The sequence below is a fragment of the Stenella coeruleoalba genome (genome assembly GCF_951394435.1).
Source record: "Stenella coeruleoalba genome assembly, chromosome: 1".
In the NCBI taxonomy this organism is placed as follows: domain Eukaryota; kingdom Metazoa; phylum Chordata; class Mammalia; order Artiodactyla; family Delphinidae; genus Stenella; species Stenella coeruleoalba.
Genome location: NC_137169.1, coordinates 172712128 through 172734778, shown reverse-complemented (window position 1 = coordinate 172734778; position 22651 = coordinate 172712128). Strand labels below are relative to the sequence as shown.

The window sequence follows — 22651 nt, the reverse complement described above, 5'->3', positions numbered from 1 at the left end:
CTTTGAAGTGTCATTAAGTCCCATTTGTTTATTTTTGTTTTTATTTCCATTACTCTAGGAGGTGGATCAAAAAATATCTTGCTGTGATTTATGTCATAGAGTGTTTTTCCTATGTTTTCCTCTAAGAGTTTTATAGTGTTCAGTCTAACGTTTAGGTCTCTAATCCATTTTGAGTTTACTTCTGTGTATGGTGTTAGGGATTGTTCTAATTTCATTCTTTTACATGGAGCCATCCAGTTGTCCCAGCACCACTTATTGAAGAGACTGTCTTTTCTCCATTGTACATCCTTGCCTCCTTTGTCATAGATTAGTTGATGATAGCTGAGTGGGTTTATCTCTAGGCTTTCTATCTTGTTCCATTGATCTATGTTTCTGTTTTTGTGCCCGTACCATATTGTCTTGATTACTGTAGCTTTGTAGTATAGTCTGAAGTCAGGGAGTCTGATTACTCCAGCTCTGTTTTTTTCCCTCAAGACGGCTTTGGCTATTCAGGGTCTTCTGTGTCTCCATACAAATTTTAAGATTTTTCATTCTAGTTCTGTAAAAAATGCCATTGGTAATTTGATAGGGATTGCATTGAATCTGTAGATTGCTTTGGGTAGTAGAGTCATTTTCACAATGTTGATTCTTCCAATCCAAGAACATGGTATATCTCTCCATTTGTTGGTATCATCTTTAATTTCTTTCATCAGTGTCTTATAGTTTTCTGCATTCAGGTTTTTGTCTCCCTAGGTAGATTTATTCCGAGATATTTTATTCTTTTTGTTGCAGTGGTAAACGGGAGTGTTTCCTTAATTTCTCTTTCACATTTTTCATCATTAGTGTATAGGAATGCAAGAGATTTCTGTGCACTAATTTTGTATCCTGCAACTTTATCAAATTCATTGATTAGCTCTAGTAGTTTTCTGGTGGCATCTTTAGGATTCTCTATGTATAGTATCATGTCATCCGCAAACAGCGACAGTTTTACTTCTTCTTTTCCAATTTGTATTCTTTTATTTCTTTTTCTTCTCTGATTACTGTGGCTAGGACTTCCAAAACTATGTTGAATAATAGTGGTGAAAGTGGACATCCTTGTCTTGTTCCTGATCTTAGAGGAAATGCTTTCTGTTTTTCACCATTGAGAATGACGTTTGCTGTGGGTCTGTCATATATGGCCTTTATTATGTTGAGGTAGGTTCCATCTATGCCCACTCTCTGCAGAGTTTTTATCATAAATGGGTGTTGAATTTTGTCAAAAGTTTTTTCTGCATCTATTGATATGATCATATGATTTTTCTTCTTCAATTTGTTAATATGGTGTACCACACTGATTGATTTGCATATATTGAAGAATCCTTGAATACCTGGGATAAATCCCTCTTGATCATGGTGTATGATTCTTTTAATGTGTTGTTGGATTCTGTTTGCTAGTACTTTGTGGAGGATTTTTGCATCTATATTCATCAGTGATATTGGTCTGTAATTTTCTTTTTTTGTAGCATCTTTGTCTGGTTTTGGTATCAGGGTGATGGTGGCCTCATAGAATGAGTTTGGGAGTGTTCCTTCCTCTGCAATTCTTTGGAAGAGTTTGAGAAGGATGTGTGTTAGCTCTTCTCTAAATGTTTCATACAATACAGTTGTGAAGCCATATGGTCCTGGACTTTTGTTTGTTGGAACATTTTTAATCACCGTTTCAATTTCATTACTTGTGATTGGTCTGTTCATATTTTCTATTTCTTCCTGGTTCAGCCTTGGAAGGTTATACCTTTCTAAAAATTTGTCCATTTCTTCCAGGTTGTCCATTTTATTGGCCTAGAGTTGCTTGTAGTAATCTCTTAGGATGCTTTGTATTTCTGCAGTGTCTGTTGTAACTTCTCCTTTTTCATTTCTAATTTTATTGATTTGAGTCCTCTCCCTCTTTTTCTTCATGAGTCTGGCTAATGGTTTATCAATTTTGTTTACCTTCTCAAAGAATCAGCTTTTAGTTTTATTGATCTTTGCTATTGTTTTCTCTGTTTCTATTTCATTTATTTCTGCTCTGATCTTTGATTTCTTTCCTTCTGCTAACTTTGGGTTTTGTTTGTTCTTCTTTCTCTAGTTCCTTTAGGTGTAAGGTTAATTTGTTTATTTGAGATTTTTCTTGTTTCTCGAGGTAGGCTTGTATAGCTATAAACTTCCCTCTTAGAACTGCTTTTGCTGCATCCCACAGGTTTTGGATCATCATGTTCTCATTGTCATTTGTCTCTAGGTAGTTTTTGATTTTCTCTTTGATTTCTTCAGTGATCTCTTGGTTATTTAGTAACGTATTGTTTAGCCTCCATTCGTTTGTGTTTTTTACGTTTTTTTCCCCTGTAATTGATTTCTTATCTCATAGCGTTGTGGTCAGAAAAGATGCTGGATATGATGTCAATTTTCTTAAATTTACTGAGGCTTTATTTGTGACCCAAGATGTGATCTATCCTGGAGAATGTTCCATGCGCACTTGAGGAGAAAGTGTAATCTGCTGTTTTTGGATGGAATGTCCGATAAATATCAATTAAATCTATCTGGTCTATTGTGTCATTTAAAGCTTCTGTTTCCTTATTTATTTTCATTTTGGATGATCTGTCCTTTGGTGTAAGTGAGGTGTTAAAGTTCCCCACTATTACTGTGTTACTGTAGATTTTCTCCTTTATAGCTGTTAGCAGTTGCCTTATGTATTGAGGTGCTCCTATGTTGGGTGCATATATATTTATAATTGTTATATCTTTTTCCTGGATTGATCCTTTGATCATTAGTGTCCTTCCTTGTCTCTTGTAACATTCTTTATTTTAAAGTCTATTTTATCTGATATGAGTATTGCTACTCCAGCTTTCTTTTGATTTCCAATTGCATGGAATATCTTTTTCCATCCCCTCACTTTCAGTCTGTATGTGTCCCTAGGTCTGAAGTGGGTGTCTTGTAGACAGCATACATATGGGTCTTGTTTTTGTATCCATTCAGCAAGCCTGTGTTTTTTGGTTGGAGCACTTAATCCATTCACTTTTAAGGTAATTATTGATATGTATGTTCCTATGACCATTTTCTTAATTGTTTTGGGTTTGTTTTTGTAGGTCCTTTTCTTCTCTTCTGTTTCCCACTTAGAGAAGTTCTTTTAGCATTTGTTGTAGGGCTGATTTGGTGGTGCAGAATTCTCTTAGCTTTTGCTTGTCTGTAAAGCTTTTGATTTCTCCATGAAATCTGAATGAGATCTTTGCCAGATAGAGTAATCTTGGTTGTAGGTTCTTCCCTTTCATCACTTTAAGTATATCATGCCACTTCCTTCTGGCTTGTAGAGTTTCTGCTGAGAAATCAGCTGTTAACCTTATGGGAGTTCCCTTGTATATTATTTGTTGTTTTTCCCTTGCTGCTTTCAATAATTTTTCTTTGTCTTTAATTTTTGCCAATTTGATTATTATGTGTCTCGGTGTGTTTCTCCGTGGGTTTATCCTGTATGGGACTCTCTGTGCTTCCTGGACTTGGGTGGCTATTTCCTTTCCCATGTTAGGGAAGTTTTCAACTATAACCTCTTCAAATATTTTCTCGGGTCCCTTCTCTCTCTCTTCTCCTTCTGGGACCCCTATAATGTGAATGTTGTTGCGTTTAATATTATCCCAGAGGTCCCTTAGGCTGTCTTCATTTCTTTTCATCCTTTTTTCTTCCTTCTGTTCTGCAGCAGTGAATTCCACCATTCTGTCTTCCAGGTCACTTATCCGTTCTTCTGCCTCAGTTATTCTGCTGTTGATTCCTTCTAGTGTAGTTTCATTTCAGTTATTGTATTGTTCATCTCTTTTTGTTCTTTAATTCTTCTAGGTCTTTGTTAAACATTTCTTGCATCTTCTTGATCTTTGCCTCCATTCTTTTTCTGAGGTCTTGGATCATCTTCACTATCATTATTCTGAATTCTTTTGCTGGAAGATTGCCTATCTCCACTTCATTTTGTTGGTTTTCTGGGGTTTTATCTTGTTCCTTCCTCTGGTACGTAGCCCTCTGCCTTTGCATCTTGTCTATCTTTCTGTGAATGTGGTTTTTGTTCCACAGGCTGCAGGACTGTAGTTCTTCTTGCTTCTGCTGTCTGTCCTCTGGTGGATGAGGCTATCTAAAAGGCTTGTGCAAGTTTCCTGATGGGAGGGACTGGTGGTGGGTAGAGCTGGCTGTTGCTCTGGTGGGCAGAGCTCAGTAAAACTTTAATCCTCTTGACTGCTAATGGGTGGGGCTGGGTTCCCTCCCTGTTGGTTTTTTGGCCTGAGGCAACCCAACACTGGAGACTACCTGGGCTCTTTGGTGGGGCTAATGGTGGACTCTGGGAGGGCTCACACCAAGGAGTACTTCCCAGAACTTCTGCTGCCAGTGTCCTTGTGCCCATGGTGAGCCACAGCCACCCCCACCTCTGCAGGAGACCCTCCAACACTAGCAGGTAGGTCTGGTTCAGTCTCCCCTGAGGTCACTGCTCCTTCCCTTGGGTCCTGATGCACACACTAGTTTGTGTGTGCCCTCCAAGAGTGGAGTCTCTTTTTTCCCCAGTCCTGTTGAAGTCCTGCAATCAAATCCCGTCAGCCTTCAAAGTCTGATTCTCTAGGAATTCCTCCTCCCATTGCTGGACCCCCAGGTTGGGAAGCCTGACGTGGGGCTCATAAACTTCACTCCAGTGGGTGGATTTCTGTGTTATAAGTGTTCCCCAGTCTGTGAGTCACCCACCCAGCAGTTATGGGATTTGATTTTACTGTGATTGTGCCCCTCCTACTGTCTCATTGTGGCTTCTCCTTTGTCTTTGGATGTGGGGTATGTTTTTTGGTGAGTTCCAGTGTCTTACTGTCGATGACTGTCCAGCAGCTAGCTGTTATTCTGGTGTTCTCACAAGAGGGAGTGAGAGCACGTCCTTCTACTCTGCCATCTTGGTTCAGGCCCTATATGATGGTTTGCATTTTATACTACACAAAATTTAACCATTAAACAGCTACATTACCAAATATTTTTTTCCCTGAACATATCTGAACTAAAAAATATAGTCATGTTTAGCCGGTGGACAAAATACCAAGTTATCAGATGTTGCTACTTATGAAAAAAACAGACATATCCCAGGTCTCAGATGACCTCCAATGAATGGTACAGGTTTGCTTCACTTTAGATCATGCAAACGTATCATAAGAGTAACTTGATTTAATAGTAATGTGCTTTAATTGACCAAAAGATGAAAAATTCTTTTAAGAAGTAATGTTGAAAAGACAACATGGTAATGTATAACTGAAACAGAAGTCAAGGACTAGGTGTCAGGACAACTGGTCCTCTACCACTGACTAGCTGGGACCTTGGGCAAGTAAGTTACTGTCTGAGCCTTATCATAAATAAACTCTGAGGAGATAGAGTAGGCAGTCACTAAGAGCTCTTCCAAATTTAGAGTTTTATGAACAGTAAAAAAGGGTCAGAAAGGGGAAAATGGTAACTTCCTAAGAAAAAACGGCATATTCATATACGTCACATATTTATAATGTGTCGAGTATTACCTATGTGAGGCAAAGAGTATACACTAAACTCAAAGAGAGACTAATCTCCAAGCAGAGAGAATCCTTTTAAAAATGTTTGTTTGGGACAGTTTATGAAAACTAGAAATTGGTATCTAGTTATTTATTAAACAGTAATTAGCAAACATTTTTGTTTACAATGCATAGAGGTTTTAATGCATTGAAACAAACGTTCACTATGAAATACCTTTTATAAGTAAAAGCATTCAAATAGATATTTACAAAAATTATATTTGTTTATCTATGTCCAGTCTAACATCATTCATTTGCAGTAAAGTGTCCAAAAGAGCCCAAGTACTGTTAGCATTTTGTAATTCATAGATATGTGTGTGTATATAAATATAAGTATGTGCCATAAATTCAGAAATATGTTTTCATATATTACAAAAGGAAATTCATTGAATATTTTCAGTTAAAATTTATTGATGCCCACGTCAGACACTTAGTCCCTCAAGTAATAAACTTGTTTCATGAATGGTAATGGGTGTTCAAATAAACACACCAAAAAGGATTTGCTCTGGCTAATTTGAATCATACGACTCTTTTCTGTTTTTTTTTTTTTTTTTTTACTTCATTTATTTATTTATTTATTGGCTGTGTTGGGTCTTTGTTGCTGAGTGTGGGCTTTCTCTAGTTGTGGCGAGTGGGGGCTACTCTTCGTTGTGGTGCGTGGGCTTCTCATTGTGGTGGTTTCTCTTGTTGTGGAGCACGGGCTCTAGGCACGCAGGCTTCAGTAGTTGTGGCACACGGGCTCAGTAGTTGTGGCACACAGGCTTCAGCAGTGGTGGCACATGGGCTTAGCTACTCTGTGGCATGTGGAATCTTCCCAGACTAGGGCTCGAACCCGTGTCCCCTGCATTGGCAGGTAGATTCTTAACCACTGTGCCACCAGGGAAGTCTGACACTTTTCTGTTTTAAAATTCAATTTAGGGGCTTCCCTGCTGGCGCAGTGGTTAAGAATCTGCCTGCCAGTTCAGGGGACACGGGTTCAAGCGCTGATCCGGGAAGATCCCACATGCCGCAGAGCAACTACGCCCGTGTGCCACAACTACTGAGCCTGAGCTCTAGAGCCCATGTGCCACAACTACTGAAGCCCGCATGCCTAGAGTCCGTGCTCCGCAACAAGAGAAGCCACCAAAATGAGAAGCCTGCGCACTGCAACGAAGAGTAGCCCCGCTCACCACAACCAGAGAAAAGCCCGTGTGCAGCAAAGAAGACCCAACACAGCCAAAGATAAAATAAATTTATTTATTTAAAAATAAATAAATAGGGCTTCCCTGGTGGCGCAGTGGTTGAGAGTCTGCCTGCCGATGCAGGGGACACGGGTTCGTGCCCCGGTCCGGGAGGATCCCACATGCCGCGGAGCGGCTGGGCCCGTGAACCATGGCCGCTGAGCCTGCGCGTCCGGAGCCTGTGCTCCGCAACGGGAGAGGCCACAGCAGTGACAGGCCCACGTACCGCAGCAAAAAAAATAAATAAATAAATAAATAAATAAATAAAATTCTATTAAATTCAGCATCATTAATTGAACACCTAAAACATGTAAGTGTCAAAATCCAATCTAATAAAGGTATTTGATTTGACATGGGATTTCTGGGATAAGAGCTCAAGGCATACAACCCTGACAGCAACCAATTCCAAAGTTTAACCGTCTATTATAGCTCCACATTCAGCCTAACTCACTCCATCACATGCACCCTTGAATAACATAAATGTCATAGGCGATTGAACTAGTCCAAGTTAAAGCAGAAGTTTGCAAAGTGTCTTTACATGATTGTGTTCTCTTCATGAAGAAAGATGTGTTTTTTTTTAATAGTATCTTTTCCAGCGCACGTGCCCTTATGCTTCCCAGATGTTCTACTGTGCCCTATTTCTTAGTGTTCATGATGATGGGAACCACTGGCGTTTGTTCAGTGGCAGTCCTGACTGTCCTTCAAGCTAGAACAGTACTGCTGAACAAAACGTGCCATCATTCCACCTTCCTTCCAGAATCACCATCTTCTGATGATGGCTGCCTGACATGTGATTCCCTTATTCCTCAAATACTTTATGCTTTGTATTGACAATTCTTTCACTTACTCATGCCAGTGTGTTTATGAATTAGGCCAAACCACATTTGTAACTGTCATCTCTAAAATCACACTTCAATTCTGAAATCAGCTTTACTTTGGTACTAAGTTATTAATTCATTAGTGTCTTTGAACCATTTTATGAAACACAAGATATATGTCTGAGCACTGCAAAGGGACACAAAAGATGATACAAGATTCTCCTTCAGGGATTTGCAATAGAGTTGGAGAAATAGGACAACTAGACATGAAAATGAATAATGTAAGGCAGATTGTGGTGAGCATCCAATCAGTGGAACAGATAATAGGCACTAATGAAGTTAGCCCTGTGGCCTTCATGGCAGGGGTCAGACTGAAGCTTGTTCTTAAGGAAATAAGAGAGAATTCGAATAGGTGAGGAGTGGGTGTTTCAGGTGTATGAGAAGGCCAAAAATGTCTAGGTAAAACTTTCATTAAAAGCAGGTGGGTGGAGCTTCCCTGGTGGCGCAGTGGTTGAGAGTCCGCCTGCCGATGCAGGGGACGCGGGTTTGTGCCCCGATCCGGGAAGATCCCACATGCCGCAGAGCGGCTGGGGCCGTGAGCCATGGCCGCTGAGCCTGTGCGTCCGGAGCCTGTGCTCCACAACGGGAGAGGCCACAACAGTGAGAGGCCCACGTACCACAAAAAAAAAAAAAAAAAAAAAAAAAAAAGCAGGTGGGTGGGGTCGGGTAGCAAGGTTGGGGGGAGAGGAGGCTTGTACTTGAGAATAGTAGGAAATCAGGCACACAATAGCCAGTCTCTTTGGAATTTTCATCTTTTTGAAAATGGCAGTGCCACTGAGTGATTTTAATCAAAAATTGTGTTTAAATATGATTTATCTGACTGTCACACATGGAAGAAGGTGGCAGTAACTGGGAAAAGGAAGATCAACTAAAAGCCTCTGGGAATGTTTTTTATGAGTCCCAAAACAGATTGGTAGCAATGAACTTGAAATAAAATACAGAAGAGACACTGGCATTTGAGTATTATCTCTTGAAGAGGGTGAGTCAGAGACCCTGATTTACTGAATTTCACAGACTTTGTATTCCTAAGGAACATGTTGTTTAGATACTCAACAGTAAAATCATAGGCCCATGTCGTGAGTGAAGTTAGTATTTAACACAAAGTCACCAACCTATTTTATATTAATGCTTACAGATTTTGGATACAAACATCTTTAATCTACTTCAACACACATGCCCCATGCTTCTCCCACGTGGGCATATTTGCAACTATACATGAGGATGGAGGGTGGACATGTTTACAGAGCCTGTACCAGATGCCAGGCCCTCAGCCAACTCCATGAGCACAGACAGGTTGCTGACTTCCCATCTGTCTCTACTCTAGATTGTGCTCCAGCTCTCCAGCCTCGTCCAGGCATCTGTCTATGAGACGCGCTCGCCTGGATGTCCCTAGACTTCTCCAGCTCAACATCTGTAACACTGAACACGTCGTTTCCTTTCCCTGGAGGCTGCTCCTCTCCACACAAGGTTCCCATCTCAAAGAATGGCAGAAACCTGGGGCTCTTCCTTGGGTTCTCCCACTGCCTCACTCCGCACATGATCTATCCTTAAGTTCTATTGATTCTACTTCCTGGATATCTCTCTTATTCAGCCACCTCTTGCCATTTCCACTGTCACCTCTTTGGTGCAAGCTACCGCCATCCGTAGCCTGCCAAAGCTTCCTAAGTGGCCTCCTGGCATCCCAGCGGCTACCCTCCCATCCACTGCCCACACAGCAGCCAGTACGTGTGACCTTTCTAAAATGAAAATACGTTGGAGTTGCTTATCTGCTTAAAGCCCTTTAATGGTTTCTTATTGATGCTAGAGTAAAGGGCAAACTCCCTAATATGCTCCACAGAGCCCTTTACAGTCTGGCTCCTGCCCACCTCTCCATGCTTGCTTGGCACCTCTCTCCTCTCTAAGCCCCAGCCACATGAAATTCGTTCAGTTCCTCTAACAGTCCACGCTCTGACTCTCTTCCTGGCCCCAACATATCCTATTTTTCCTGCCAGGAACACTTTTTCCCCTTCCTGAAAATTCTTATGCCAAGAAATGGTTAAACTGAGCTGGAAGGACAGATTCACATTGATAATGATCATTATTCCACATTGCATGTATACAGTCTTCTATATGTGTTAATAGTTTTAGCTATATCCCTGTAACTACAAGAACCATATTTTGCAAACTACAGTTCTGAATAGGACTGGATTTTGGACAATAGGACTGTCTTAGAATATTTTGGCTTTATTAAGTCCCATTTTTTGTAGAAGTGGACATTCCAGAACCCTGGACTTCTCCCATCAGGGACAAGGGGCTGCAGTAAGATTCCAAAAGGACAGAAGACAGCAGCTGCTCTAGGTACATGTCACTTGATGGGGTTGAGGGCAGGCTGCCCCAAGTTGTGCTACTCTAGCATGAGGATTATTTTGAGCTGAAAACAATCAAAGCCCAAAAGACTCAGGAAGAGCCTCTGAACTTCCCCTTTACTGCCTAAAAGAATTTAAGGTAGGAGGACTGTCCCAGGAAGAAGCTATCACCACAGATAACTGTAATAAAGTATTGAAATTAGGAGTGGTAGACAGGGAGGAGCCTAAGCAAAGCTGTTTGATCAGAGTCCTCTCTGTGTCCCACTGTCTTTGATGGCCCAGCAAACATTAACTCTTCCTATCTTCCTGTGAATTATCTTACTTTCCCTCAAGGAAAAAAAAGCCTCAGACCCCCAGCTCTTTCTCCTTAGTCCAGAATATATATAAACCTCATCTTGCCTTGCTGTCTTTGAAATTCTTCATACTTAAGTGAATTCCCCATCTGCATGTAATAAATTTGATTTTTCTCCGTTAACCTGCCTTGTGTCACTTTAATTGCCAGCCCAAAGGACCAAGGTGGGGAAGGGGAAATTTCCCCTCTCCCTCACACAGTGGGCTTGATATTTAGTCCAGCATGTTGCTGAAGATTAATCTTGTGGAGTTTTCTTATGCCTGCTCAGTGAAGGGGTGCCAAAAACCACACACACACACACACACACACACACGCACGCACCCCTCTATGGCCCTTATGAGTGTAAATCATCTTTGAGGCACCCAGAGGAAGATCTGTCACTTGAAGGAAGGAGGAGCAGAGAGCCCTCTACTTGCCCTTACCTACCTCAGGATATAGCCTTATTGTCCAAGAGCAGGGTGTAATTAAGCCCTTTGTCAGGGTTAAATAGGAAAAAAAACCATTTCATAAGGAGGAACAGGAGAAGTGGTTCCAGATTCAGAATGAATGGACATGGGTACCTAGACCGATTTGAACCCAGAACTCCCGGGGCAAGTGGCCTGGGTTGTGTGGTGGGATTTGAGCACCTGGGAACCCCAAGTAACAGAAATCGTTGGCAGAACTTACCATGAAGGCAACGAGATGATCTTCCCTGAAAGATCCCTTAAGGGCATTATGCTAAGTGAACTAAGTCAGACAGAGAAAAACAAATACTGTATGATCTCACTTATATGTGGAATCGTAAAACAACGGACTCACAGAAACAGAGAACAGATTGGTCGTTGCCAGAGGAGGTGGGGGGAGGTTGGGTTAAAGGGGTCAAACTTCCAGTTATAGGATAAATTAAGACACAGGTTGTAATGTACAGCATGGTGACTATCGTTAACAATACTGTACTGTATATGAAAAGTTGCTAAGAGAGTAGAGCTTAAAAGATCTCATCGCAAGAAAAACTTTTGTTAACTACGTGAGGTGACAGGTGTTAACTAAACTTATTGTGCTGATCACTTTGCAATGATCATACATTAAATCATTATGTTGTACACCTTAAACTAATACAATGTTATATGTCAATGATATCTTAATAAAAGTGGGAAAAAAAGATCCTGAGGACTTGTGAATGGACAGATCAATAGCGGCCCAGCATCAGCTGCTAGAATATCTTGGACCTAGTTGTCAACGGCGGCGCATGCTGGCCTGAGAGCCAATGGGGCAATGACAAAGGCATACAGCTCTGGCCCTGGTCGCCTGGGGATGGAACTCAGCAGCCTCTCCAAAGCCCCCTCAGGGTTTCTGGCCCTTATCACAGCACTCATTTTATACCTATTTCTAAACTCTTTTGGTTATTATGGAAACAATAATGGTTAACTGGGAGTTTGTGAAATCTCTTACTGGTTTAGTCAAGATCCCACAATGAGTAACAGGCAGAGATTGAAACCAAAAAGAAAAAAAAAAAAAAGTGTGACACAGTAAAGATGGGTGGTACATTGTGCCGTCAAAAACAAAGAAATAGAGGCGAGAAGGGAGAGATTCATGAGCTCATTGGCCCATGACAGTCAAAGACAGTTCCCTACAATGTTTTGATGGTCTCTGGTTCTGACTGGAGCCACTGGAAGCTATGCCAAATCACGTTAAGTCTGCATAAAGTGAGGTTTCTGGACAAAGGAATGTGACACAGAACAAGGGCAATGTGACTAGACCCCATTATCTCAGTGCCTTTGATAACATACTGGAAAGCAGAGTGGGGTTGTGAATCGACTGAAATCTTCCATAAATGGACTCTAAATACAGGCTACATAACTTCCAAAAACTCCCCAGAGAAACTCCTATTATGGACACGGAAGGGGGAATGAAGCCAGTCCCATCTGGCTGGGTGGAGAACATTCTCTGCTTAGTGAAACTTCACGGTTCTTGTGTTTAGTGCCAAATGCATGTTCATACTAGACCAAGGCCCTGCACACAGAGGTGTAAATGCACTAGTTAGACGGTGCAGGCAGTGCTGGGGAATTCTTTGTCTCTAAAACATCAAAACCACAAGGTAAGATATTAATAAGGTTATCATTTTTGTAAAGTCCCTAATGAGTTATGAGCCAATATTATGATGAACGTTGGTCAGGGTTTTGCTAGAGCAAGATAGAGTGACATTATCTTTTTCCATTAGCCTTCTATCATTACACAAGCTAAAATCAAGAACAGACTGAGATGCATCACTAGTGACTTTTGCTCCGTGGCACTGACCCTCTCAGGGAAACCTCAGAACTTTAAAGTAAACGTACAATGAAATTATTAGGAAATACAGTAAAGGCACAGATGGATGAGGTGACTCAACTCAAATGTCACCTGCCCAGAAAGGCCTCCCCTGACAAGCCTTCTCCCTTCTTCCCTCCATAGTAACCTCTTGTTACTCTGTAACACATAACTTTGATAACTATCAAGTTATCTTGTGAATTTGTATGTGTGTTTGCCCCTCTTTCCTGTTTGAATGTAGACCCCAAAGAGGGGAACTTTGCATGGTTCATTACTCTGTTCCTAATACCTTTATAGGTTGGCACAGAGTAAATCCTCCATAACATTTGACTGGTTACCTTTCCAACTGCCAAGTAACAAAGAGCTCAATTATCTGTACCTGAAGGTTTTGCAGAGTCCAGAAAAACCAGCATTCACATCAATTTATCAAAAACATCACATACTGGAAAGAGAAATCTTTTTTATTATGGACCCAGTAGTAATGAAATCGGTACGTAGAGGCAACAGGGTCTGAAGCAATGCAACTCCAAGTGTGGTCCACAGACTAACATCATCAGCATCCCTTGGCAGTTTGTTAGAAAACCAAAATCAGGGCCCCAGTATCAGTATATCTGAAGGTGGACCCCCCAAAAAAATCTGTTTAGCAAGTTTTCCAGGCGATTCTTATGTACCCTAAAGTTTTGAGTAACTTCTTCAGAAATAAAGGTGAAAATAAACAAGAAATGTCAAAAGGACTAGGATTTTGCCAGGGACAATTGGTACATTCTTGCTGTCACTGAGATTTTTAAAAATCAGGAAGAAGGAAGGGGAGGAATTATGCTCAAAATTATATGCATGAATACGGTGCTCTGTCTACATGTGCCATCAGATACCTACTCCACGTCCTGTTGCGCTGAGGCTTCCCTGCCCTGACTAAACAACCAGCAAGCTGGCCTCGCTCTTTGCGTACAAAACCCTCACTTCGTTCGATTTCCCTCTCCTTCCAGAGGCAGCACCGTCCGCGGCTCTTTCTTGGAATCATTCTAACAGATGACTGACCAGACCAACTGGGAAAAGGCAGCCTAACTGGGGACCAGAGGGCAGCCGTGCATACCGTGATTCAGATGTCTGATGCAGTCACTCAGGAGAGCACTGAACTTCCTCTGGTCGGCGGCATTCTGGAAGCAGAAGTAGCCATGTCTGAGGAATGGCTGCCACAGGTACACCGGGAATTCCTTGGGCAGGACCACAAAGGGCTGCGTGTTCTCCTTCTCACTGGACGCTGAAGAAACATGGAAAACACAAAGATGTTTTAAAACATGTATCTCTCATTTAAAATATTTATTTCAGGCTGTGAAGGTTTATTTCTGGCTGGGGGGCAGCCAATGCGATGGAAAGGTGGTGTGAGATGTCTTCACAGGGTGGGGGAAAAGAAGAGTTCAGCTTCACCTGTCTCGCTCTAGCAGGTGGCCTCACCTCCTATCCACAGGGACAACCAAGGCCATCAGACATAATCTATCTCAACTTCCTCACCAGGCATGACCCACAAAAAGAGCTCACTCCTCCCTACCGGTCCTCGGCAGTTGATGTGTCTACCTGTCAGGCACTCACCCTACTCTCCCCCAGGCTCCCATCCCACCAGGTCTGCTCTCTGCCCTGCACTCTCTCCCGCCTCCTTGTCACTGCTACACTAGCATTCGCTGCTTTGATGCCATCAACCCCTATTCTCACCCTAGTCTTGTTCCTGCTCCACCAGTCCCAAAACCAAATTGCCTGTTACTAATGTCATCCTGACTGCCAGCCTATGGCTTCTTCATTACCCACCCTTTCAACCCGATTGGAAACATCTGTTGCTGTCAATTACCCCTTCTTTTGAAAACATTCTCTTGACTTCCAGGGGCACCTCTCTCCTCAGTGTCCTTCATGCTTTTTAAAAGTTGTTTCCCCTTTTCAGCTTTATTGGTTCCTCTGCCCCTTCTCTCCATCTCCCTCTTTAAGTGTTGGTATTTACCCTGTTCTGTGCTGGTTTCTGCTCCATTCTCATCTCTACTCTCCTGAGGTGTCATCATTCTTCCCATGACTCTGCATATTGCTTCTGCAATTCATATTTCCTTTTCCTCCTTCCTTTCCACCATGCTTTTGCATAGAAAACTCTCATTCGTCCTTCAAAAGTCAGTTCAAAAGCCACCTCCTCTGGGGTGCCTTTGTTGGCACCAGAGACAGAGGTGGGTGCGCCCTACCTTGTTCGCCCAAAATAATGTAATGATCTGTTTTCGTGTCTGGTACCCACACTCAGAGTGAGAGACATAAAGTGAGATAAGCCTCCCCAGCCAAATAATTTTCCCTGGGAAGCAGAACCACTGCCCCGGAGCTCCTAGAGGATGGAGGCTTCATCTTACTTATCTTTGTATGCTCAGCCCATAGCAGAGCCATGGGACCTAGTAGATGTTCTACTACGGTTTGTTGAATGAATAAATGTGCTGTGTTGTCCTAGGAAATTTTAAAAGCCTTAAACAATGGGACTTTCACCTCTTCCCTCAAAATCAATTCCAAGAAACTGACGTTAACCCCTTATCATTCAGATCCCCTGTCTAAACTTTATTCCCCTCCGTGCATTCCAATTCTATGATACTGCACTAGGATAAATGAGCCCCAGCTTATTTCCAGGGTCACGGAAAACAAGCAGAAGAAAAAATTAGTTCTGTGCTCTCAGCCTACATAATGGGCACAATCTCAAGGAAAGCAAGGGAAGAGGGACCCAGTAAGAGGCAACTGAAAGCACTGGGCATAGCAAGAAATGGATCATAACCCTAAGGAAGGCTCCGGAACTGAGTCTTGCTACTGGCAAATGAATAAATCAAGATTGGCTTAGATAAAGCATAGATTTCCTGGGGCATACATTGGAATTCTGTTTCTGAAGGTAACAGAGTCAAATGCACTGGGAGCACAAACTTCGGCCCACCAGTCCCTAGCAAAATGCCTGGCACATGATTACATAAGAACGAATCAACACGTGAAAGACAACAAATGAATAAGTGATTGAATGCTGTAGTGGAGACCTCTTAGTTGTAACACATCTCTATTCTCTCCTCTTTCTCAGTAATAAAACCCCTGAGTTTTAGTTTAGCAAGTGCCTGCATACAATAAAGACTACATTTCCAGCCTCCATGGCAGTTTCGTGTGTCACAGCCACTGAGTTTTGGCCAATGAAATGTAAGTGGCAGTGAGACTTCCTAGAAGCATCCTTAAGGAGAGGGAATGTGCCGGCCTCCTCACCTTTTCTCCTTCCTCCTGTCTGGAATGAGAAAGCCATGGCTGGAGTTCCAGCAGCCGCCTTGGACTATGTAAATCTGGGCCACAACCCAGAGATAAAGGGGCAGAAAGCTAATAAGAGTCCCTGACCTTTATGGAACTGCCACACCAGCCTGTACTGGTAATATCCAAATATTTTTCGCAAGAAAATAAAAACATATGTATTTAATTTGAGATTTTTGTTGTGTGTAACAAAAGTAGATTCTAGCTAATAGAATGCCAAACAAGTGAATCATTTTAGCAAAACATGGGACCATTTTTGAACATCATCTTAGCACACTACTGTGTAAAGAAGACCTATATTGATAAACCTCCAGTGTTTTACCTCTAGTGAGGTTAATTTCTCCCATCTTTATTGTGCCTTTATTTTTTCCAATAAAATTAGAATCATACTGCTGTTAACAGTGTGATTCCTGTTAACATAGTTTTGTGAAAATACTCTCCTTGCCCTTTCCAAGATGTCACAATTTTGTACAAACAATTAAAAGCAACATTCACCACTTACATTTAAAAAAGCCTTAGGAAGCCCCATAAAATTCATTCCTATTAGCCTCTTGTTATCATTCATTTAACATTTTACAACAATTTTCCAGATACCGTTAGTCTGCATTTTTTCTGAGTTGAGTATAAGGATAACACAAATGATCTACTGTAGAATATTCTATTTTTAAAACTGAGAAGGGCAAAACATACAATTTAAAAAGTCTTTGAAATGTCCAGTCTGAAGCCCTGGGCCAAATGGCACTAGTCACACAGGCCTTGTGTTTTTTATTCCTTTTCATTCCTTCTGATATATTTCATCAATAAATCAATAAACGTATTGTCAGTTCTGACTGATTTCATTGGAAAGTTCTTTTGAAGTGGTTCTAAAGAGTCAATGTATTGGCATCCCCATTTCTAAGTGGCAGCTCCAAAGCCAAGATAACATGTAAGTAGATGTTAAAATATAATAATATGTATAGTGTACATAAAGTGTTGTTTTAGCTTGAATTACTTAGTAAGAGTTTGTTAATCTAGGTTTATGGTTCATGTACTAATCCTATAACAGTGTCATTAAAAACACTAAGGATTCTGCACTGAAATAACAATTGATAAAATAATTTTATATTTTCCCCATAAAGTCCAGTGAAATGATTATACGTATTAATAAGAACCAGGGCTCTCTCCAAGAAACTAAGTAATTACTGTGCAGTGTGATTTACACAAAGCCAGATGGTGTTATTACATTATCCACAGTTCATGAATCTCTATGAAACGCTCTATTTCGTCTGAATATTATCCATCACACTCTCTACATGGAAGAAGTGAAATGAATGAGAATCAAAGTATGTTAGAGCTGGTAATATCCTTCTAGATGTTCAATTTCAAGGCCCTAGAACCGGGAGAAACAGAAATCAGAGAGGTTCAGCAACAGCTAGGGAAAATGCTTGATAAGCGTCACAGATAGAACTAGATAAAAATCCAGCCTTCAAATTCTCAGTTCAATGCTCTTTCCACGGCAGCATTCAGCTATTATTAAAGATATGCTAATTAATGCAATGGTTTTTTACACAGTAGCTATGAGTTACTGTAATGCTTGTTAAAACCATTTTGTTGATTTAGGATATTTTATTGCATAGCATCCTAAAATTAGAAAAATAATATTCTCTGACAGGTCTTACTGAAAGACGGGATTATACATTTCACAGACTGGGCCCTAAATATTTATTTCTGCTGTCTTGTGTAAAGCTTGCAAGATATTCCAAAGCTTCAAGATGCCTGACCAATGGTATATTTTCCATGTGCTAGGAGCACAGTGACTGACTTGTGTATTACCAAATATGATTTAAAGTAACAGAATTGTTACAATGTTTACCTGAATTAGAGAAATTATATCTTCCATTTGCCTATGGAGAATGTGTGTCTAGCCCAGGGTTTCTCAACCTTGGCAACTACTGATATTTAATGCCAGATAATTCTTCATTGTCAGGGGTTGTTTAGCGAGCATCACTGGCCTCTACCCACTAAATGCCTGTAGCATGATCCTCCCAAGTTGTGACAACCAAAAATGTCTCCAGACACAGCCAACTGTCCCTGAAGAGTGAAATCATCACCCCTCCCCTTGAGAAGCACTGATCTAGCTAAACAAAACATGTTTAGGAATTTTGTCTTGGGAAGGAATGTTCAGCAACTCACCAATGGGGTCTGGGAAATGCCGATCAGATAATAAACCGTATTCATCTTCTGAGGTTAACACCTTGCCACCAGCTGGAAGAATTCGGCTTTTAGGGGGAGCTCCTCTCTGATAGGCCTGGGAAAGGAAAGGCATAAGTGAGTGGATTTTTTCCTCATTTGGATTTTTGGAAAATATCAGGAATATTAGAAATAGACAAATATACTCAGAGATAGAAATTCCCACACTATGTCAACGAGTAAGAGCCATTTATTCAAAAAAGGCTTCCAGTTTTGCACTGGAAGCCTCTGTCAGAGACAGCATCAGGACTTGCTCCAGGACCAAAAGGAAGAAAGGCTATTACACTTTCCACTGGCTATGTTATAGCTGCAGTGATTGTGTCAGGGAAGGTCACATGACCTCAGCATGTCCTATCAGAGTGAGAGTTAGGGTTTGTCCCAGGGCCAGCGAGAAAAGCTCTTATAGATTCCACAGGCTATATCCTGGCTGCAGTGATTGGGTCAGGGTCAGTCACATGACCTGATTCAATCCAATCAGAGTGAGCTTCAGGCCTTGCAAGAGGGGCTGACAGGAAAGCCTCAGCTCTGCGAGGAGGTGAGGACAGGACACCACCACCATCTTGTTACTGTGGAGGACTGTGAAGGAGCCTGACAGTGGAGATTGTGGCCTGTTAGGGAAGTCAGGCTGAATGAAGGCAAAGATCTGAGATGGAAGAAAGAACAAACTGAGTTCTGATGTCACTGGAGCTGTGGATCCAAATGTGCCTGAAACTGGACCTGTGCTGTGGAGATTTCAAGTCAGGAGCCACCAATCCGAGCCCCTTTTTCTTTTTTTTATCTTAAGAAAAATTTTTTTTTATTGAAGTATAGTTGATTTACAATGTTGTGCTAGTTTCAGATGTACAGCAAAGTGGTTCAGTTACATATATATATATATATATATATATTCTTTTTCAGATTCTTTTCCATCATAGGTTATTACAAGATACTGAATACAGTTCCCTGTGCTATACAGTAGGTCCTCGTTGATTATCTATTTTATGTATAGTAGTGTGTATCCATTAATCTCAAACTCCTAATTTATCCGTCCCTTCCCCTTTCCCCCTTTGGTAACCATAAGTTTGTTTTCTATGTCTGTGAGTCTATTTCTGTTTTGTAAATATGTTCATTTGTATCTTTTTTTTAGATTCCTCATAAGTGATACTGTATATTTATCTTACTTTAACTTACTTCACTGAGTATGATAATCTCTAGGTCCATCCATGTTGCTGCAAATGGCATTACCTCATTCTTTTTTATGGCTGAGTAATATTCCATTGTATATATACACCACATCTTCTTTATCCATTCATGTCATGGACATTTAGGTTGCTTTCGTGTCCTGGCTATTTAAACAGTGCTGCTATGAACACTGGGGTGCATGTATCTTTTCAAATTAGAGATTCTCTGGATATGTGCCCAGGAGTGGGATTGCTGGATCATATGGTAACTTTATTTTTAGTTTTGTAAGGAACCTCCATACTGTTCTCCATAGCGGCTGCACCAATTTACATTCCCACCAACAGCGCAAGAGGGTTCCCTTTTCTCCACACCCTCTACAGCATTTATAATTTATAGACTTTTTGATGATGGCCATTCTGACTGGTGTGAGGTGATACCTCATTGTAGATTTAATTTGCATTTCTCTAATAATCAGCAATGCTGAGCATCTTTTCATGTGCCTTTTGGCCACCTGCATGTCTTCTTTGGAGAAATGTCTATTTAGATATTTTGCCCATATTTTGATTGGGTTTTTTTTTCCTTTTTTTGATATTGAGCTATATGAGCTGTTTGTATATTTTGGAAATTAATCCCTTGTCAGTTGCATCATTTGCAAATATTTTCTCCCACTCTACAGGTTGGTTTTTCGTTTTGCTTATGGTTTCCTTTGCTGTGCAAAAGCTTATAAATTTGATTCAGTCCCACTTGTTTATTTTTGCTTTTGTTTCTATTGCCTTGAGAGACTGACCTAAGAAAACATTGGTATGATCTATGTCAGAGAATGTTTTGCCTATTTTCTCTTCTAGGAGTTTTACGGTGTTAAGTCTTATAATTAAGTCTTTAAGCCATTTTGAGTTCATTTTTATATATGGTGTGAGGGTGTGTTCTAACTTCATTGATTTAAATGCGGCTATCCAATTTCCCCATCACCACTTGCTGAAGAGAATAACTTTTCTCCATTGTATATTCTTGCCTCCTTTGTCGAAGATTAATTGACTGTAGGTGTGTGGGTTTATTTCTGGGCTCTCTATTCTATTCCATTGATCCATATGTCTGTTTTTGTGCCAATATCACGCTGTTTTGATTAATGTAGCTTTTTTTTTTTCTGGCTGTGATCATGTGACCAGCTCTAGACTAGACCAATCACTTCAGTCAGGGTAGAGCTTTACTTGACCCCATGTGGGTCACAGCCCCTCCTGGCCCCAAGGGTGAAGAAAATGTTTTGCGTCCTTGCTACTTGTGGGTAGTACTTTAATACTTTTGTGTGACGGTCACAAGATGGTAAGTCACAGTCCCTAATCTCAGGGAGATTCACTGTAGATATGTTTCTCAAAGGGGGTGAAACATAATCTCAGTAACTTCAGAAATTCTGCACCACACTTATCGTTTCAGATGCTAGCGCCTGAATCATTCTAATAACCAAAAGGATGATGACGCATACAGACATTTACCACACAAAATGCTTGGAGACTAATGAGAAATGAGACTGTGGGACATGTAACTTCAATTATGGTTGCCAAGGATTTTTACCAGAAACACAAAAATGTAACCATGATAAAATATACCACCACTTTGCCCTCAGGCGTGAGACTGTTTTGCAGTAAAGTGATCTGGGATGGAAGTGTGATACCATGACATGACATCAGAACAAATTCCGGCCAGCACACAAAAAGCTCTGCTGTTTGAGAAATGTAAAAGGGGTACAGAGCATCGCTAAAGCAGTGAAGCAGTTGGTTAAACAGATATACTCACATGGACATGCAGATAAGATAAAATGTAAGTATGTGCATCTGATGGGAGGGCATAAGTCAAGGGAAAATTTTGAGACTAACAAGCTAAAAGCAAGTTGAGAACTGAAACCACGAAACTGTGGGACCCAAAATCTGTAGTGTACTCGCGAATAACTAAAATAACGTTGATCAGGGCCATAAAATCAGAGTAAACGCACATTCTGCAAGTAGCAAGCCTCATTCTGCATCAATAAGATAGTGACTGAAGAAACCCAAACAAAACAAACTCTTGTACACCTAAGAAGATTGTTTTCATTCTTGTAAGAACTACTAATCAAGTGCCCAAGCACATCAGGACCCAGAGCAGAAGAGAGAAGAATCCAAAATGGTGTGATTTTGAGAAAGTCTAGGAACAGGTTGATTCAGACTGGCCTCAAATGTGAATTGTGTTATCTGTGAAAACAGGCCTAATCTAGGCTTTAATAAACATTATATATTATATTATTTAATCCTCAAAACAGCATTGTGGGGCTTCCCTGGTGGCGCAGTGGTTGAGAGTCCGCCTGCCGATGCAGGGGACACGGGTTCGTACCCCGGTCCGGGAGGATCCCACGTGCCGCGGAGCGGCTGGGCCCGTGAGCCATGGCCGCTGAGCCTGCGCGTCCGGAGCCTGTGCTCCGCAACGGGAGAGGCCACAGCAGTGAGAGGCCCGCGTACCGCAAAAAAAAAACCCAAAAAAACCCCAGCATTGTGAATCAGACATTATCTCCATTTTATAAACGAGAAAAATGAAGCTCAGAGAGGTTAAATAACTTGCCAATGACCCAGTGGTGAGTAGGTGACAAATCCAGGATTCATACCTGGGTTTGTCCAGCCCCAGCGCAAGTGTATAGGAAGTAGGAAGTGAGAATGAGAATGCTCATTTTTTTCCTCCTCAATTACCAGCCAAAACTGGATTCTCAATAAAAGAATAGGCAGTTTATAGATAGAAACTTAATGTATAACTCTTAGGTATAATTTTTTTAAAAAACCTTCTGTAATTAAAAAGCAGGATATCATTAAAACTTTAAGGAATTATGGCACACTGCATGGGTATTTTTCTTCCAAGTTTAAAAAGAAAATTGGTTATTACCAAATTCAGTGACTATATCTTAACAATCGGAACAAGTTCACCTGAAAATGATGAGCAAAGTAAAGAAAGCAATATAGTCCATAAATTGCAAGTTGAGGGAGCATGCGTAAAAAAATGAAAAGGGGAAAAAAACCACCAAAATTTGATTTAAAATGAAACTTCCGTTAGTGCCGAATGTGGTGAAAACCTTAATAAGTACAAGAGTGAGTTCTATGAGTGTTTCCTCCACATTAGTTAGTTGTCATGCTGACAACTGCTCTATATTGGGCTCTGCCAGCACTTGGCCATATGCTAAGGGGTTCAATGCATTCATGTCTTTAATCCTCACAACAACATTGTGATGAAGGAATCATGCTCACCATTTTACAGATGAGAAAACTGAGGCTCCAGGAGATTTATAACTTACGCAAGGACACACATCTGGTAACTGGTAAAGGTGTGATTCAAAGTG

The 22651-nt window shown here is 41.0% G+C and overlaps 1 protein-coding gene across 2 annotated transcripts in view; it reads right to left on the bottom strand.

The window, feature by feature from the left end:
* NIBAN1 (niban apoptosis regulator 1) overlaps window positions 1-22651 on the bottom strand; it is a 236244-nt gene that overhangs the window by 69080 nt on the left and 144513 nt on the right. For both annotated transcript variants that reach the window (XM_079935300.1, XM_079935299.1), the window contains exons 4-5: window positions 18082-18196; window positions 13709-13876 (exon numbers count right to left, since the gene is read on the bottom strand). Coding sequence is in view for 1 of the 2 variants with exons in the window: in XM_079935299.1 (XP_079791425.1) it covers window positions 13709-13876; window positions 18082-18196 (283 nt within the window). In the remaining variant the exon portion in view is untranslated. The remainder of the gene's footprint in view (window positions 1-13708; window positions 13877-18081; window positions 18197-22651) is intronic.